The following is a 20,818-nucleotide window of genomic DNA, read 5'->3' on the forward strand; positions in this document are numbered from 1 at the left end:
CATTTATTTCATGGGCTTCAGCAACATTGCGATGATTTTCCTCGCGGGGTGGATTGCAAACCATTCATCCTATTTTTATGTGAGACACTTTTCAGATAGATTGCAGGTCATTCACTCTATATATATGTTTGTATATGTGCATACACAAGTATAGTTTCAAATGAATTGCGGGTCGTTCACCTCATGTATATACAATACATCTCTTCGAGTGGATTGCAGGTCATTCACCCAATCTATGTATGTATAGGTGCATACATACGATCCATTTCGTTACGAGTGGATTGAGAATCATTCACTCTCATATACGATGCATCCTTCTCAAGTGGGTTACGGGTCGCTCACCTATATATTTAAATGTCATGTGTTTGTATCAGATGGGTGTATTACTTGTTGCTCACCTTCCTAATAAATGTCGCTGAGTGTGGGATAAAGAGAATACTATAATATGTAAAATGTTGAAAGTATGAAATAAAGTAGAACGGATGAAAGTAGTTAAGAAAAGACAACGGAATGGGAAAGAGGTATAATTAAATGACGCTAAATTTATAGATATATATAGATAGATATAAATTATCTCTTATGTTGTTGACCTCTTTGATTACATTTTCATGCACGTCTTTCATTTCTCCACTTTACACTTTGTGCTCGCCTCCAGATTCGCATACTTGAGGCGATTTTTGAGGTTTGGTAAATAAACTTGAACGGTTGTCTAGAGATGCTCAGCGATAGTTATGGTGACGGTTTCTACAGAGTCCATCAAATTCATTTTGTACTACATAGCTTGGGTTGTTTATGCATTTGGCTATTTTAGTATTTTCCATTTCATTATCTGCATGTGGTCGGTTTGTTAGTTGGGTCATGAGCATAATAGAGTCCTGTGTTTGCATTTCTTGATTTAATAATGTTTATATTTGTATAGTCTAGTGTATCTTTCTCGGATATTATTTATGATTTTGATACAAAGATGAGTACTGTCCGAGCAAGGAGGCTATCTCCCATATAGGGATGAAGTCTCCGGGTTGTGACAACTACAACTTGAAACTGGCAATTATCTTCCCATTAGAGAGAGAAAGCATGCATATCTTATATCACAATCTCCAATGCCAATATTAGTACATCAGAGTCCCAAGTTAACACTTTTTGTCTACATAATTAGTCTTCCATGTATGCAAGTGAAGGTAGCCCTTCACCTAGATAAAGATTGTCAAGAACCATCGAAAAATGACCAAAATAAATAACATTAATGAAGATATATTTGCACAAAAAGGGGCAAATGAACCCTACAACTATAAAAGATATTTGCAACAGTACCTTGTCTAAGAATGAGTCCAGGCATGGAATTCGGCGTCTAAACATAATCAACTGCAATAACAGTCAAGGATTAGGTGGAATTTCCATGTCAATATTATATATTCTTAGATATCAATATGCTAGAAGGAAGACAGACATGCAAAAGAGGGCTGTTGAATATGCCACTGTATAGCAGTTAGTGTAGCAATATTCTGATTACTTTTAGTATTTACATATGCAGCAAAAGGTTTTCAGTTAATGGGAGAAGCACTTAGTCTCCTCTTAACGAAGTGAATAAATATTGTAAAACAAAGATTGCTAATCATAGATTGCATCCTTCCTACGCATGCAGATGGATGGCCAAACCCATTCTTAAGTAAGGCATCTCAACCATGACAAGTTGGAGAAGCGAAAAAAAAAATTATTATTCAAGCATGTAAAATGCCAAGGAGAGTTTTATATAGTGTAGGGATAAGATTCATGTAACCAAATGGGACTAATATGACTGTTCAGCAAGTTGTAGGGATAAGATTCATGTAACCAACTACATAGTTGGGAGACAAAACTTGATGATGATGATGATAATGAGTCATGCCCAACATGAAACTAAAAGTAGGAAAATAAAGTTAGAATAAATGGTTTTGTAAAGAAATCAAAGCTGTTGGTTTAGAAGGGTGGTGTTGAAAGAGGTGGGGAGGAAGAGGAATGAAGTGAATTTTTTTTGTTTGTTTTTTGCACTTCTATGAGCTTTTGCATGTAAGAAAATCATCAAAACAGTGTGTAGGCCAGGAAAAAAAACATGAGTACATGACAATGTTGCATGGAACAAAATCACAGTTGGATGTCATGGGTTGATTTCAAGTTACAGGAATCATGATCAGATATCATATAGGAGAAGTCAAAAAGTAGTCCAGACAAGAGAGAATCCGAATGTAGTGGGCCTTCAAGTTCAATGTTGCAACTAGCATCTTATAAAGTGACTGTTCAGCAGGGAGAAACACCAACAAAGGATACATTGCATAAACAAGGGAGCATAATGTTCAGTTGTCATGAGGTAAGGGTGGGAGGGTGTTCCAGATGAACAAAGAAAGAGGAGAGGGGTGACAGGATGGGCTGGGATAATGGAAACCTACATTGTCACCAAGTTGAAGGAAATGAGGAAAAGTAAAAGATTTGAGCAAGTACCAAGGTTAACTTTTTATAGTATATCAACACATTCATTATCATGATCCATGCTTGTCCTACTGTTTATAACTATATATGAATAAAATAACAAAATATCCCATGGAGGACATTACTATTTTATTAATTTATTCTACGAAAGTACCTGGTGTTGGTGTATGATGCGAATCATAAGCATCAAGCCAATGGCATCATAGTAATTTGGAAGCACTGTGTTGAAATGTTCATCAATGACCTGAAATGGCCCTGGAGAAAAAGAAATTTTATTTCATTTGATATTATTCTAATCAAGCAATACGGATAGTAATGTGCTCAATCAAATCACATACAAACTCTCTAAGTATTTTCCATAAAGCAAGAACTTTGTTTTGAGAACTGAACGAAACTGTTAATCATGGGAGTCAAAATAAGGCAATACTAATATGGATCAGCCGTGTTGGATTGGTATCGACAAAGGATGATCCAATCTTTTCCGAGAACTCAATCATCTCATAAGGATTAATTGAGGAGTCTAAAGAAAGTCAAGATTCAAAGAAATTGCCTAGAAATAATCTACCTCCATTAAAAACAAAATGAAACTAATTGAAAGCTCATCAAATCTTGGCATAAAAGGATAGAAAACATTGGAATTGTCAAATTCAATTTAGTTTGTTAAACTAACAAACCTATCCAACTCTTAATCTTAGCTTAAATACTATCAAAAATATACAAGAGAGATATATTTCCTTTGCTGCTATCAGGAATTGTAGCTCAAATCTCTCACCTCCACACTGCCTAAGATTTCATGTAAAATCAATAGAATAACCTTGTCGGTTCATGCGATCTACCATTAAGTAGACCAATCACATCATCCATCTCTTCTTTTCATCCATCAAAAGACTCACCTTATTAATGCATGTAATATAACACTAAGTAGACAAAGTGTCCTATCCATCTCTTCTTCATCTAGTGTCGGCAATACTGGCCACTTGGGATGAGCGATATCACCTTCTACTCCAATAGTGATAATATAAACTAATTAACTAATTCTACTTATTCAATAAGTATATTGTTTTATTATGTCCTTTCATGATATTATGAAACATCATATGCCATCTTTCATATCAAATTATTAGTCTTTTCATTATTTAAACTTTTTTATCAAGGATTCCAATTTAGTCGGTTGTATCGATCCAATACATTTCCTACCTAGGTCTTCATGCCAGGATAAAATATTGATACTAGGAAAGAAGAAATCACAATTTTTGAGGATGGAATATGTGAGATGATCAAGAGATAAGTGACCAAAGATCAATTACTCTGCTACCATATTAAAATGGAGCAACTTACCAAGGTTCATCCACCCTAGGTAGAAGGTAGTCTATATCCCTCTGTAAATACTACATCATTGTCATCTTACATTACCATCCATGATTTTTTTATATATATTTACAACTATAATATTAACTGAAGGTGCCAACTAAGCTAGTTGATATGGGCATTAAAAGTTATTTTTAAGGTCTTAGGTGTATTGCCAGCCTTCATCAAAACCATGGCTCAAAGGTTTCCATACATGTTATCTAATAAAATTATAATCCTAACCATGGTCCATGGTTTAAAATCTTGATCCGTGCCAAGGTTTCTGCCCTTGACCGGAACGATGTGATTTTGGTACTATATTATACCATACCGATATAGTTTCAGTATTTTTAAAATATAAAATATATTAAATAAAAATAAAAAAAATAATCTAACTATTTAAAAAATAAACTATAAATATTAATTTTATTTATATATATACATATATATTAAATTAATAGAATAATTTTATTAGATTTAATTAAGTCTATTTAAATTATCTCAATTATAGCTAAGAGTTGAGTAATATTATTAACGTAAGTTATTTAATTAAATCCTAAGTTAAACCTTCGCCTGTGACGCATTCAGTGCCGCCAACAACCGCGAGGCTAGCACGAGGCGTCCACAATGACCGTGAGATCCATACGACGACCCTGCTACTGTTGCAAGGTTCGTGCAACCCCTATGCGACAGCCACGAGGCCTGCACAACTCCTACACAGCAGTCGTGGTGGCCTCAAGGCGCCGCCAACGGAGCCGTGTCGGTGCTGGTTGAGCGGAACAAAATGTTCACTCATATCGAGCGGTACGACACAAGATTTTTAACTATGATCCTAATTATTTATAATTATGTCCTCAATTATTGATGATTCTCATGGGAGACATTGGAAGTAGATAACATAATGGTCTATGTTGGAGACAAGAAATAACTAGCATGGTCAATATTTAGTTAAAAATCCAAGATCATGTATAGTAGTGAGAATGAAGAAGACACTTGGTGACTCTAGTACCATGTGAAAATAATAGACCATCAACTGTGAACTAATGAAAAGACCATTACCAATAAGAACCATTTGAAGGATTATTTAGTCCATTGCTTATTTCAATTACCGAGTTTCACACCCTCACTAATCCAGAGTTCACACCCTTACACGAAGCTCCCACCAATGCAGAGTCCCGAGGAAGGGTTTATTGTACGCAGTCTTACCCTGCTTTGCAAGAGGCTGTTTCTGAGACTCGAACTCGTGACCTCTAGGTCACATGGCAATAACTTTACCATTGCAGACTCCCATTCACCCTTACTGATTCAAATGTGATACTATATTCAATTATGAAAGTAACACGGCAACAACTAAATACAGAAGAAAAGGAATAAAAACAATTAGGAAACAAATGTAGAGAGAAAGAGATGGCATTTTCTTTTTCCTTGTTTTTTGTGAAAAGAGGGTTCTAATGACACGAGAGTATCAATGGAATACCTGCAAAAATTTCATGGAATATAGATTCTTCTGCAAAAAAATCATCACAAAAAAGGTACCTGAAATTTAAATAAGAAAAAAACGTATACTGCTTATACTGGTAAAAATTTTGGAATTCTCTCCACATGATAGATATTCTGAAGAAAATTAATGCAAAGATACTCTGAAGTGGCAGTGTCCATCAAAAGCTTGTGCAAACTCCTAAAGAGAACCTCATATGGATATTTGATAGAGTTAGCTTCAGCTATATGTGGGATTAATGCTGGCTGATCAATTTCCTGAGTAACATAGAACAAGGGTCATAAAACCAAACTCAAGAAACGTATGAAAAGTAAAACAGAAGAGAAGAATATTTTTCTGGCATATTAACAAGAAGATAAAGATACAACACAACAGCACTGCAAATAAGAAATATTAGGCAACATCGCAACAGACAGACAATTGAAGCTCCACTGACTTCCTGAACAAACCTTTTAAAAGATAAACAGCCTACTCATAAAATTATACCAAGAAACTTTTTTGGACAATAAGGAACCCTTTTATCTTGAAAAGTGATTGAAAGTGACTGAGTGCCACTCAATTTTATTAGCAAAAGCATCAGTACAAGCATTAAGGAATCTTAATGCCAACTATGATTAGTAATAGATAAGAGCATCGAGCATTCAGAGAGCTCCCAGGGATTAAAAACATGCTAGAGATGCCTCCCAGTTAGATAGCAAGCCTTTCGAGAGCTTCCAGGAATACAACCTTATCCTTAATGGCACTAGCACCTTCCAAAGTCCAAGAACTCCACCATCTCCAAGCATGGTCCAAGCCACCTGAAAGATAGCCTGCCGAAGTGGACGAGAAATCTAGCTGAAAAATCTTCACCTATTGTTCCGAACATAATAAATAAAGTGAGGAAAAATTCCATTTAGGCACCAACCCTCTGGACAAGCGACTGTGCCAAAAGTAGAGGTACATTGATCATTATATAAAGACTTCAGGAAACTACACACCACCCAACTTCAAGTAGCAAAATAAGCATTAGAAACTACAATCCTCCCGATAAATTGATCACAGAAAAAATTTGCCAGCACCACTTGCTGACCTGATTGTGTTCATGAATGCTAAGAACACTCAATCAGCCAACCAATTTATGCTGGTAAACTGAACTCCAAAATGCAAGGTTCCTAACTGGAGAAGCTGAAGCATGCTGAAGATGCCAGAAAAACCCGAGCCAAATAGCATCTGGCCTGCATCCGATTCAAACTAGAAGAACATAAACCACACAGCTAGACAATAAGTAATGTAAGAACACTACTTTCAATGGTAACTCTACCTCCAATAAAGGGATAAAACCTGTCAGAGAGCAGGGCTTCAGGTCACCGAGACATGATCCCCTTCCAATAAACTCGAATAGGCTTGACACACAAAGCTAAAAGCCTAAATAAGTAATATGCAGCTGCTGCAAAGGGCACCAAAAGATCTCTGCTAGAATGTCTCCTCGGACCACCTTACCACACAATGTATGTCATTGTAGATTTCTAAAGACTGATTTTTGAACCCACTGAATATTGAAAATGCTTCCACCAGAATGAAAAGATGTAAAACCACTGAGGGATCCGCATAAGAAAATAGGAGAATATCATCAGCATAGTGCAATATATGAAGCCCTAAATCAAACAACTCTAAGCTACCCCATGAATAATACCAACAGTCTAACCACTATAAGTGTGCACCATGCAAAGTGAGAGTCAACAAAATGAAGAAGCAGTTGATGAGGGTTATGTTGCCTCAGCCCCTTCTAGCATTGGAACCAATCCTCCAACATGACTATTAACTAACACTATTTACTAATCTCAATATCCACGAAATACACTACATGAGATTTTCTAAAGAAATCAGCCAGAAGTCAGTAGGATTACAAGCTCCACCAAACTTGAGAATAAGTGTGACACAAAAGAAATTTAAGCAACTTAGAATAGTTCTACCCTCAAAGAAATCATTAAAGAGTTTCAAGATGTCTCCCTTGAGAATATCCCAAGAAACCAGAACAAACTCCATGTTGAATTCACATGACTGAGGTTTTAAGCTTCCTAAGGCTCTTGTCCACTTGAAGAATCTCCTCTGAAAGGGAGTCACTATGAAATCTAGAGTTTTGCCAGAATCATTGAATAGACTAGAGGACAAAGGAGAAGGAAAAAAAAAAGCAAGGGAATAACCATTTTGTCAGCAATATATGAAAGGAAGATATGGAGCTCCTCTACCGCCTTCCCAAAAGCAACCATGTGGATTTTCATCTCCCACCTGAGCCCATTGGAGCTTGGCTCTCTGAAGCCAATTTTGTGTCTTGTCCTCCTTTGGAGTGTCCAAGTTCTATAAGAGTCAATGCAAAGACCTCCAACAAAATGTAACTATTCAAAAGGCAATGCCTACTCACATTGGAATGAGGCTTGTAAACTAGTTTGAACATAAAGGAAAACGTGACAACTGATCTTGAGGCAGTCAAGTAGAGAAGTACCAAAATGTGCATCAAGAAAAAGGACCACCTAGAAGAGTAGCCCAAAGCCAAGCCTCCTAACTGTCCAAGAGAATACAACACCGAAGAAAAGGAACCTTAACAATTGAGAATGCCATGAAGAAAAATGTTACTAAAAACAACCTTAGTCTCTTGAAGCATGACAACATCACAATTATATTCCTTAACTACATCCATCTTGGTCTCTCTCTTAGCCAGCTTGATGAGGCCTCTATAGTTTGTGTGGCATAACATAAAATAGTCTAAAAAACCCTAACCAAATTCTTGTCACTCTTCGGACTCAAACTAGGCCATAATAGCATCGATAGTCAATCCATTGCCCCTAACAAGGATCCTACAGGTTCACAAAATGATGCTATATCAAACCCATCATCCAAATTCACAATCTGCCCCGAAACAATCCAACCAACAGGCTAGGGGAAGCCTCTTTTTGATCTGTTTGAACTGTTGGGACCCCTCCAACTGAGGAAGAGAGGACCTTCACTTATAAGATATGGCTTTCTTAAAAACTGGTTGACTGGAGATTGGCTAGGCAAAAAGTTGTGCACTCCGCTGAACAACTTCTGCAGAAGTGCCAGGGGATCGGAAGTCGCTGCAACTTAACCGTGTCGTCACAGGTGTATCTACAACCTCACGGAGGCGGCCTCTGCGAGTCACAGCGGCCTCATCATGCTGATTGGCAGCTGGAATGGTGAATTCCATCCATGTCGACCAGTATGACTCGTACTTGAATCCATGGCTTATATACATGCAGAAACAAGTACAACAACAACAACCACAACCAAGCCTTATCCCACTAGGTGGGGTCGGCTGTATGAATCCTTTTATATCATTGAACTCTATCTCCTACTATATCACCATCTATATTTAAATGTAGATGGTGGCCTAATCCTTTCCATAGGGTAAAAGAGATTTGGATCATTGGAAATGCATAGAGCAGTGATACAGCATAATAATGAATCACTATAAGAACTACAACTATGGACAGGTAATTTTAGATTAGGCACATATGTTATTAAATGATAAACGATATCCTTGAGGAAATATTCCTACAAGTTTCAGACTCTCAAGTACAAGTATGTACAAATATCACATTATTGCTAAGTACCTTTAAGATATTTATTCTTTCACCTAAAGCAAAAACAGCAGAACGGTACTTTAGAGGTTCTCTTCCTCTTAAGAGAAAACCTGCACTCCTAGTTTCAACTCCAATTAAGTCTGTTGCAGTAGCAATGTCCAACTGCAGTTTCTCCAATGCTTGTATATATGCTCGAAAATGTGCACTTAAAACCTAAGGGAAAAGAAAAGAAAGCTGTCATGAGCAAACATTCATTATTACAAATGGTAGCATCTACGAGTATATACCACACAATAATATCAGATCATAAAAAATAAAGAATAAATGAATAAAACCCTCACAGTATTGATGAAGCTTTTGCAAATAACAGTTTAAGATATGGTTAGAAAGGTACCACCTACTATATAACAAAAAATATAAAATCAGAATTATTTGGGTTTGGCCATATGAAGTTACTGCCATTTAACTTTATGTAAAACTTGTATCACAAGTGATATTCAAGTTTTGTAAATCACAGTAATTAATAATTATAATTAGAGTTTTCTTTGTTTTCTCTTTACCAATCACACCTTCCACTCTAATTAGCCTGTTTGACCACCTACAACATATATGGGTCTTCATTTGACCATAATCAAACCATGCTGACTATTTTACCATATTTTTTAGTTTCTTTTTACACTTTATTGCTCTCAAATAGTATATTTCAATTAATTATTTTATTTACCTCACAAAACTATCTAAAGGTCCACCTGTCGTAACATTTATGGTATTTGACCATAATCAAACTATGTTGACCTATTTTACCATATTTTTTGGTTTCTCTTCACACTTAATTGCACTCAAATAGGAAATTTCATTTTATTATTTTATTTACCTCATAAGAAAACTACTAAATAGATTATCATATTCAAGGTTCAACCAATTTATATTGATTATAATCCTTCAGACCATATATAGAAGTCACCTTTGACATCTTCTACACATCCACTTTTCCCCCTTTCCACCCTTCTATCTTGATCCGCCCTGTCCTTCCTACCCCTGCCCATCATATTCATCCAGTTTACCTCCTTGTATTAAACCAAGGTTCATCTCTCAACTCCTATCATGATGCCTCCACTATCCTCATACCAACTACTTATCAACCCTATCTTCTAGCTACCATGTAACCTTTTCATTCACATATATACAAACCCTCTACGATTGTGCACTTCGGTTCATATTCTAGTATGTATTTGGGAATGCAAAGCAATTTAGGAATGAAATGTAGTAAAGCCTTTTTCCAAACACCACATTCACAAAGCCATTTTTTCAATACAAGTCATAGGTTGCATTGCAAAAGTTGTTTTTCCAAAGAACTTTTAAATAATTATAATATTTGATATAAATTAAATACCTGAGCTACACTATAAAAGGCTAATCTCCTTAAAATTTTCTCATCAGCTTTCCTCACACTTTTAACTCTGTTGTAATAAGCCCTATATATAAAAAATTGTAAGCGTTTACACAAATCTTTATATGAAATTTCCCTTCCTTTCTCTCTCTCCATAAATCCACAGAGATGAATAGAGACAGTTTTGATCTAAAGCAACCCCATGTGATATTTGTGCAACCCTGTGTAGCAATCCAAAATTTTAATATTGATGTGGTATGAGACATACTACTATTCTAAAATTCATCAAGTAATTTAGTAAATAGATTGACCTAATAAATATGATCTTGGAACATAAACAACTATTAATAAAACTATATGAGGAATTGGTCAGAAGTTACCTTGTTCATTGTATCAACATAAACTGCACGAACCTCGGTGTATATGTCTTTACCATGTTCTTTAAGGAAATGTATCACATACCTGCAGATTAAACATAAATGATTAAAGAAACAACTAGCACAACAAAGTTAAAGTTCCAAAAACAATTTAAATGAAAGAAATTGAAGTAACTATGGAAGGAATTCATGGTTTAAATTCAAGGAACAAATTTATGAGATATCAGACTTTGAGCAAGCACTGGGCTTCAAGATCGAAACATAATAATTTACTTAGGAACCACCAGAATAACCTCACAATGTTACTCTGGTATCTCAGTCATCAGTTTCAAATCTTTAAATTTAGGTTGTCAACAGCAAAAGCAAAATGAGAAATTGAAAGTTGAATCATCATGTTCAGGATTATAAACCAATCCACATAAAAATGCAGTTAGCAGTAAGAACAGTTCTTTCAAATTATCAACATGTATTGTTTGTTAGGATGACATGGTACCATTCAGCGATGAGAAGAGATGGAGAAGGAAACATGGAGAGGAGAAGAAGAGAGTGAGGGGAGAAAGGAGAGCAGAGAAGAAAACGAAAGGAAGAGTTGGAGGAGGGAGAAGAAAGACACAGAACAAGAGCAGGAGTAGAAAGCAGGTGGGAGATGACAGAGAGAAAAGAAAAGAAAAACCAGACAAAAAACATGAAGATAGGAGAAAAAAGAGATAGGCAATCCATATTCTTTGCCTCAGCATAAAGATTAGGACAAAAAAGAGTATAAGAAAAAGAAGGGAAATTAACATTAACAGATATATGTAGCGCATTGTTGCAGTAGCAATCATAATGGTCAAAAAGATGCACGTGAATATTTAATTCTGTGCCAATAGAAAACATATTGACTTGCTTAAAATCAAACCAAAAAGCATCACAATGGTTGTCCAACACTATATTACTAGTACTAAGACTAGGACTGTAATTTGAGTATGAGTATCCGAAACAAATGTGGATCCAGGTGTCAAAGACGGCATAGATAATACATTGTGAGACTAGGACTAGGACAAGGACTTGTAAATTATATACTTCTTTTGTTTTGTTTTATATTAATTTATGCTTATAATTTATTCAACTTTTACAGTTAAAACACTGGAAAGAGAATGAGATTGTAGTACTCTACAAACAGGGACATATTTTGTAACATTGGATCAATTTTAAATTTAAAGACCGAAAAACTGTCATTGTTAAAGATAAAATTTTATTAAAACAAATGTATATTTTTATCGCTTTATGTAATTATATTCGAAATTTATATAATAGCATTTAATAAAAAAAAATATGCATTAAATATCATTTTATTTCATGTATTTTGTTTGATAAAACTCTAGGATAAAATAAATTCATAATTTAAAACCCTATTGTCTTATTCTAATTTGAATTTATTTCATTCACATAATTATAATTATTAGAATGGGCCAAAATTAATACAAGATTTTCAAATTTTAAAATATTATATTTTAAACTTCAATTAGATTTTAAATTTTTAAATTAAATTTATTTAGTTTTATAATATAAATTTTTTAAAAAAATAAAAAATTCTACTTGACTAAATCAAATTTGAAAATTTTAGATTTAAATTTTTTTAATAAAAAAAGGACAGTCCTGTGCACGAAGCTCCCGCTATGCGAGGTCCCGGGGAAGGATCCATTGTACGCAGCTTTACCCTATTTTTTGCAAAAGGATGTTTCCAGGAATTTATATATATATATATATATAAAAAATTGATCTATTTAGTAACATCATTTTACTTATTATATATCTCTGCTAAAATGAATTAAAAATAGTAAAAGAAAAAAAACTATTGTTTAGATTTAGTTGAATAAATTTTTATTTAATTAATATGTTGTCAAATCTAGTTTTTTCATCGCCCGCTCAATGACCTTTCAAGTGAAACTCCGTTTAAGATTTGGTGAAGTATTTTAACTAGACAACGATTAGAGACAAATGGATTCAAACCAAGCTCGTATTGGATTTCTTTGAATAGTTTAGAACTGAATCAAGTTTATACATATATAAATTGAGTTTAATCATAGTCACTTAGGTAGTCGTATTTTTAAAAGGTTAAGGAATTATCCTATCCTACTTTCACTTTCTTTTTCTTTGCTTTTCTTTTTTCCTTCCCAATCCCAATTCCTCTCTACATCTTCCTCTCCACAGCTGTCAATGCTTATTGCGCCTTTCAATTGATCACCGTCACTTCCCGCTGCAACTGATCGCTTCCATTGCCTACTGCCTATAATCGTCATTGCCCACCTGCTATCTGGTGCTCCTCTTTTTTCCCCTCTTTCATTTCCACAACACTCCTCTCCTTTATTCTCTTTTCTCTCCCTCGATCTCTTTTTCTACCCTCCTATTTCCTTTATGCCACTGTGTTGAAGCCATCTTAATGTCGGTTAGCGAAATGGTAAATTTGACCAATGCTGACTGACACAGCCTAGTATCATAACCCATGGATAAGCCTATAAATTCTCAATGATCCTCATGGTTGTGATCAGCTTGTCTTGTGACAAATCATTTATCTTACCATTATTAAACTCAACATACCATATAAAATGGACTTATTACTCAATATATGTTGTCTCAGATGATTGGGTGGGTTTATTGAAACTCATTGATGCATTAAAAAGTCTGGAAAAGGACTTCTACATAGAAGATACGAAATTTACATGTGAAGTTGTATGCTGTTGCAAAATAATACTATGATGGCCTTGTTAATGATGGAAAACTAATATTAGTATACTGTTCGCAGAAATTGGTCGCTTGAAAGAGTAAAAGGTTTCCATTCTAGAGTCTAGGTTGACTTTTGTGCTATGAATCAAATTTTGCTTGTGAGATATGATGGTTGAATGCCTTGATAGATGAGTTTGGTGTTGGATCTCCAAGTCTATGGTTATACATTGAGATAAGAAGGAAACCACCTACATTGCTAAATAGAATGAGTGCTCATTTCATTTCATTTGTGATTTAGTTATTTCAAAGGCTGTGATTCCCTGCATTAAGGCCAACTTATAGATAAATATACTAATTCTTTGGGAGCTTCTCAATTTTCATAATTATATAACAAACTAGGAAAATTAATATCTATAATCCAGCTTATAGGAGTTAAGAGTATCCAGGCTCCCTTCAATGATTAAATCATTTTTTTTCCGGATCCAACAACATAAATGCTCAATATGATATTGCATGATTGTTGTGTTGGGTTCAATCACTCGATGGAAGAGCCAAAGAAAAATCAAATCCATATATTGCACTGCATCAATTCTTCTGTAGAAGACCTATGTTTATTCATTCATGAAAGCATATGAATTACATTGATAAGTATCCAATGTGAGTAGCATATACTTAAATTTTTAAAAGATCTAAAGACTTTGAGGCACATTTTAACAAGTTAGCACATAAATTAAATGCTTTGGACAGAGTTCAAATAGTGTGAATTCCCGTGGTGTAAATGCAAGCATTTTCTTGGTAGCTATACCAGTTCTAACCAAGGAATGGTAATTTAGAAACACCATGGGCCCAATAACCTTGCACCATTTTTCCATAAAAATAATTTATCAAAGTCAAACATAAAAGTGCTGAAACAGGGATAAGATATTTTGGCATATAAATAATATATCCAACAAACTAAAAAAAATTAACAAATACCACATAATTTGCATACAGATAGATTTAGAACCATATGTTTTATAGGTAAAAAAACTTACTAAGAACAACTTACTTATACTTTAGAAGAACACTTTGTTGTAGAATCTGAATATTTGTCTTCGGTTTTCTTAATGCATAAAATTTCTGGGTAATAAACTCAAACACCTTCAAGAAGAAGTTCAAAAATATCAATGATTTAGATAGTACACTTACATGTGTAGCAAACTAACTTGAATATTGTGAAAGATATTCCTAAATGAAACAGTTTGCCAGTTTCATAACCAGAAATTTGAACTCTTTTGCAAATAAACTCTCAACCTCTAATACTTGGTTTTTTCTCTTCATTTGCCCCTTTCTGTTCCCATGCCAAACTCTAATACTTTGAGTCGACATCCAACATTATTGATTACGTTAAAACTTTTAGACACAACAATGTCAGCCACATCCAAACTAATGTTGGATCATTTCCAAGTCAATTAACATAGCTCCAAGATGAAGCCTTCAAGAACTTTACTTTGTATTCAGCATCAGAATCAGAAAAGGCTCGCCAACCTAAGAGATTATTGCACAGGAGTATTTATGAGAATTATTTTGCCACAAATATGGTTGATAATAATGACAACAAATTTGATGGGTTATGATAAGTTAATCACATATTTGTAGACACTAAAATTACTTGGAATTTGAGGCAATAGAAGATGACTTCAATTTATAGCCAATCAGTCGATTGGAGAGTATTTCTAGTCAACAAGAAGCGGGCAAAATATGGTTATTGGATAACTTATTAAATAAGTTATTAGGGAGATTTGTGTCAAAAACTTTGCACAAAGATATGCCAACTCTGCTATGAACACTTGATCAAATGCTAAAAGTCTCTAAGGCTTTCAATCAAAGTGGAAGGCTTCAATTCAAGCTCTTAGTAATCTCCATGTCACTTCAATTTTGCATTTATAAGCTTTAAAAGAGTAAAGCAAACTATAAACAACATAGGTTGGAATTGTAAGACAGCTCCATGAAGGAGCAATCTCTAGTGGATATTCAAGTATGATGCAATGAGCGTGTTATAGGCCATGGATTAGCGTGTCTTTTGCTTTTATTTCCACTGCAATTACTATTTGACATCATCACCCTTGAGTATATATATATATAAACACACAAACATTTTATGTTGTGTACCCACGCTGCGCACTCATGCTGCTCGACTCAGATGAGCAACTTTTTTTTTATTTTTTTTCTTATTTTTTTTAGCTTACGGTTATGCCATTTAGGATTTTGCCTTTAGGGTTTAAGGGTTGGGTTATAGTATTAGGCACGCACAAAATTTCAAACCAAAAAAAGTGAGCTTTCCACCCAAGACAAACAAAACCAATATAAAGGAAAATGGAAAAAGATTTTCTCAGCATTTTGCTTCCCTCCAATTTTCCTCCAAAGAAAACGGAAATTTCAATTAGAAAATTGTTTATGACATTTTACTTCCCGTTTTCATTTCTCCATAGGAAACACACCCTAAAATCCTAAATGAAAGGGAATCAACAGTAAGTACTATTGAGAAAATTATTAGGCATATCCTCAAAGTAGTTTCGCTCTACCTTTACAAAGATATCTTGATTGTCCTTTTTACATTTACATCCTTTAGTTTAGTATATTTACAAGCAAAATACTATATTTACAAAAAAAACATTCAGCATTTCTGATCCATGAATGCAGTAATATCTGTTCCAATTCAATTGGCCAAGGATTTCATTATGTATTTCCTCCATATAGACCTCTTCATAATACCCATATAAAAATGCTGTAAATTTCAAAATCCAGCCTAATGTTCATCTACCAAGTAAATATGGCATGTTCTTATGTGATTCCATAATCATCCAACACTTCAATTGACACAAATAGCCCACAAGTCCCTCTTACACTCGGCCTACATCTGATAGGAGAGTAGAATCAAGTTTTGTATCAACTGTCTCTCTCTCTCTCTCATATGAAATTATTCAGGTATTGCAATCTTCATATGCAATTTAGAATATACACTTTACAAAAACATGGAATCAATAAACCAATAGAGCATAGTTTTAGGTGATTCAATTCAATAGCTAGAAATCAAATAAAAGTGTTGGATAGTTTCAGAAATCTAATGGAGCGAACATACCAGGAATGCAGCATCATGAAAATGCTGGAGAAAACTTGTTAATATGATAAACTCAACAATAAAACACATATTGCAGACTGCCACTTTGATAATTAGAACACCAACTTGAAATATAAAACATGAAAATGAAATATCGATGTGCAAACCTTGGCAACAGCCTTTTGCCTTAGCCTTTCTAGCTCAGGTTGAATGTCTTTAAGAGCTTTGGAACCTTTGACCATAGAGTCAACTTCAAGGAATTTCAGTTTTTTGCTCAGCAATTCTAGAGTCCTGAGGTATTCTTCATTAACCTGCACCATTTAGTAATATATAGTTGTTAAATGCCTAGACCACTCTTAGCTAGTAAGTTTTAGGAACCTATCGCCTATCAGGTGGATAACCTAGAAATATACCAAATATAGTCATATAGACTTTTACTAACCATAGATTCTAGAACACCATATAAAATAGATATTATATTGATTCACAGTTGCATAAAATATTAATTTTGTGTATAGGACTGAAAAAACAACCAGTCACATTATAGCATTTCTGGGAGGGATGGTGACTACTAATTCAAACTGAATGTCTGCTTTTCCAAAAACAAAATGTCTTGGTTTATCGCATAAAAACTACAGATATCATCACTGTCAAATTGTAGAGCTATATTTATCCAACTGTTTGTAGTATGCCATATGGTTGGTTATCCGTCATTGAACTCTAATGCATTATACAAAACTTCAATAAACCTCAAAAAGTTTGACTTGCCATACAATCCTTACTGTTGAGCTTCTTTATACGACAGATTAACCAACAAGGTGATATAATATCACCGCCTTGGAGGGGAAAAAACAAAGATGCAACATAGCATAGAAATTTCAATGAACCTCAAAGAAGTATCTTGTCAAAAATTCATTGTTATTGCCCTGTCAGGCTTCTTTGTGAGATAGATTATCCACTGAGCCAACATTGTATGACTGTTTCATAGATAGAAGGATAGATATGTAACTTAAAAAAATTTGGTTGAAGGACTTCATTAAGATCCATTTAGGTATGAATGCATAATCATCGTACAAAAAATCCAACAACAATTGGCATAGGACAAGATATGCTTTCATGTCATATCAATTCGTTATATCAGAGTATGTTAATAATAAGGTTAAAAAAATGTCTAACCACCTCTTACCTCCCCATCAATCAAAGTGTCGATCATCCTTGGGGGAACAATAATGTCTTCTACAAATTTAGAAAGTTTAGATTCCGCTCCCTGTAACCGTAGAAGCATATCTTAGAGACATAAAAAAGTAAAAGTTTACTAGACTATTTAGCTATTAGTTAAATGAAATGTAGAACAGCATGATAAGTTGGTTGCTAGACATGGCTTTCAAGAGGATAGAAGGACATGGTGATCCAAAGACCGAAAGTAGAAATCTTGCCTGGACCATTCTGTATGTGCTGTCAAATTGAATTGGTAAAGCAATACCCTAAGAAGCTGAAATTTTAGTATGCTCTCAGGAAGCTAATAACAAAGTAATGGATATTTGTTCTTCTATAGAAGAGAAACTGTCTGGAGAGGACTAACAACTGAATATCTGTTTCACATTTTACTAAATTTCAGCCAAGGATCTGATTCTGAGGATAGTGTCTTGAAAAAGTGGGTTTTAGATTATAAGCAGCACACATATTCAGTTATGTTAGGCCAGGGGCTGAAGTATAAGAATGTATAATATTTTTGCAAATGAACAGATATTAGATCCTTGATAGTCAGTTTTTATGATCGCATGTAAAGCTGATGGCCTGTAAATAGGAAGTATTGTTTACATCCTCCATTTGCAAATTAAAACTTCCTCGCCATTATGTAAAGATGTAGACAAAAAAAAGAGAGAAAATATATTATGACTAATTGTGAGTCAAAATGCAAATGAGAGATTATGTTTCTTAAATTAAGAAAGGATAACCATCAAAGAATAAATTGTTTGATCACATATTGAAATGAAAATCCAATTCAACACAAGTACAAAAAATGTCCATACCTTTCTATTCTTCAGCTTCAGACCCATGTCCATTGATTTCTCTTGAAGACTTTTTATCTCTGAGCTTATTGAACCAATTTCTGCCTACCATAAAATGTTCTAAATCAGTAAAGATACAAAATCAAGAACAAAATTGAAAAAAGACCAACAAATTCTTAACTCGGTAACAGAATTAAGATATTAAATAGATCAACCAAAGCCTTTCCTTGGAATTAGTGGATGAATAAAGGAAGCAAACTAATCTTGAGCGTCACAATATCCATACACATGAATAGAAATTTTGCCGAAGGCTGTTTTTCTTCCAAAAGAAGTTTCACATGCAAAAAGTACCTGAATAAATGCTATTTTACTTTATCATACAGAGAACTAGCATTTTGCATGACTACTACTATAATGTTTGAATCAGCAGGCACTTCTGAGATATTACATATGGGATGTGTAGAAGAAACTCTCAATCATTTACCAAACAAGAATTAATCTGTGTTATATATTGTCCATTCCATGATATAAAATAATGTGTCCTGTCACGGGCAGAATTTTTTGTTCCACCTACGGATCAGCGTCCGTGCAATTGCGAAGGCAAACGAAACATTGTGGCACCCTCCATCAGGTCTCAGAGGAAGCCGTGAAGTCACGGCGTCCTTTTTTATTTTTTTTTTCTTTTTTATGATTAATTTAAATTCCTCCCCTTAATTTAAATTTAGTTTCTTTGTTCCTTTCTCTCTTAATTTTTTTTCTCTTTATCCGTTAATTTTTTTCCACCTCCATCTATCCGCAAGGTATTAAAAATTTCTAATATATTGTTAGGAACATATTGTTAAGAAAATAAATATAATATAATTGCTAACCTTATAAAATATTTTACTATATATATATATATATGGTTTAATTTTAAACTAACCAAATTAAATTAAATTTAAACCTACTTGATCCCGTCATGTCTACTTGGTGGACTTCAACTAATAACCCTAATTGACTTTTACTCAATAAACATCAAATATTTTATGAGATAATATCAATACTCCAATTCAACATTCAATATTTCAAATATAACTCAATAATAATCATCGATAACAATCAAATATTAATAAAAATATTTTTTTAATTAATATATTTGTATTTAAAAAGTATCGATATCGTATCAAGATGGTATGATATGGTATAGAAATCATATCTGGACATAAATCGAAACTTTAGTATAGCTCAAAAATTTAAACCTTGGTCCATTCCCCACAAAATAAAATCATAAATGCATAAAGAGATGATATAAGAATAAAGAAATAGAGAGCAATAGGAGACTAAAGGGAGAGTAATAAGCAAGATTCTTATGTACATGAATCACTAACGGGGACATCCTAAATAATATTCTAGAAGATATTTCACGAAATATTCCAAAAATTCAACACACCCCCTCAAGTTGGTGAATCAATATTACAAACTTAGCTATAGATAGACCCTTTGTAAGTGCATCAATAAGGTGATTGCTCAATGAAACGTAAGGTGTACTAACTAAATCAGCATCAATCTGTAGTTTAATGAAGCACATACTAATTTCAATCAGTTTAATGCTATGTGTTTTACTAGATTGTGGGCAATGCTTACGTTTAACTTGTCATTTTACTTCCCCATCTAAGTTTATTCTCCTTGTTGTCTATGTGAATGATATTATTATAATTGATGATGATTTTACAAGAATGAAAGTCTATCTCCATCAACACTTTCAGACATGAGATATTTTCTTGTTACAGAGGTGGCTCACTCAGGACAGAACATTTACATCTCCTAGTGGAAATATGTGTCTGATATGCTTGAGGAAATTAGCATGTTGTGAGCTAAACTAATAGATCCTAATGTCAAATTGTTTTCAGGACAAGAGGATTTATTGACTAATCCATGAAAGTACTAGAGTCATTGAAAAACTGAAATACCTCACCATTCCATGACCAAATATTATTTCCAATAAAATGATATGTTCCTTAAGGTCTCATGCTATGATCAATTGAAAGCAACCTTGACAATTTTACTACAGCTGAAGAATGCTATACGGAAAGATCTCATATAACAAAAATTTAAAATTAAGGTCACCTTTAGGTTATGGGTACACTAGTATTGACTAGGCAAATCTACCACAAATAGGAGATCCACATCAAGTTATGTTCTTTCGGTATTTTCGGAGATAAGTTCCTAAAGATTCAATAAAATTGTATTATGAGAACCAAACTACCATGCATATGACCTCAAATCTAGTGTTCTATACTAGAAACAAAATAAAAAAAATACAAAGATTAATTGGAAGTGCCTCAAAGAGAGAGAACAATTCAATGAA

General features: G+C 34.0%; 1 protein-coding gene across 2 annotated transcripts in view; it reads right to left on the reverse strand.

Annotated features, from left to right (window-relative positions):
* Positions 1 to 20,818, reverse strand: part of LOC122052431 (vacuolar protein sorting-associated protein 52 A-like) — a 57,397-nt gene that overhangs the window by 18,247 nt on the left and 18,332 nt on the right. For both annotated transcript variants that reach the window (XM_042613934.1, XM_042613933.1), the window contains 10 exons: positions 18,493 to 18,576; positions 17,646 to 17,726; positions 16,627 to 16,770; positions 14,408 to 14,499; positions 10,657 to 10,738; positions 8,917 to 9,099; positions 5,450 to 5,565; positions 5,288 to 5,346; positions 2,618 to 2,718; positions 1,312 to 1,362 (listed from right to left, as the gene is read on the reverse strand). In XM_042613934.1, coding sequence (XP_042469868.1) covers positions 1,312 to 1,362; positions 2,618 to 2,718; positions 5,288 to 5,346; positions 5,450 to 5,565; positions 8,917 to 9,099; positions 10,657 to 10,738; positions 14,408 to 14,499; positions 16,627 to 16,770; positions 17,646 to 17,726; positions 18,493 to 18,576 — 993 coding nt within the window. The remainder of the gene's footprint in view (positions 1 to 1,311; positions 1,363 to 2,617; positions 2,719 to 5,287; positions 5,347 to 5,449; positions 5,566 to 8,916; positions 9,100 to 10,656; positions 10,739 to 14,407; positions 14,500 to 16,626; positions 16,771 to 17,645; positions 17,727 to 18,492; positions 18,577 to 20,818) is intronic.

Source organism: Zingiber officinale, chromosome 3A, assembly GCF_018446385.1.
Source record: "Zingiber officinale cultivar Zhangliang chromosome 3A, Zo_v1.1, whole genome shotgun sequence".
Lineage (NCBI taxonomy): Eukaryota > Viridiplantae > Streptophyta > Magnoliopsida > Zingiberales > Zingiberaceae > Zingiber > Zingiber officinale.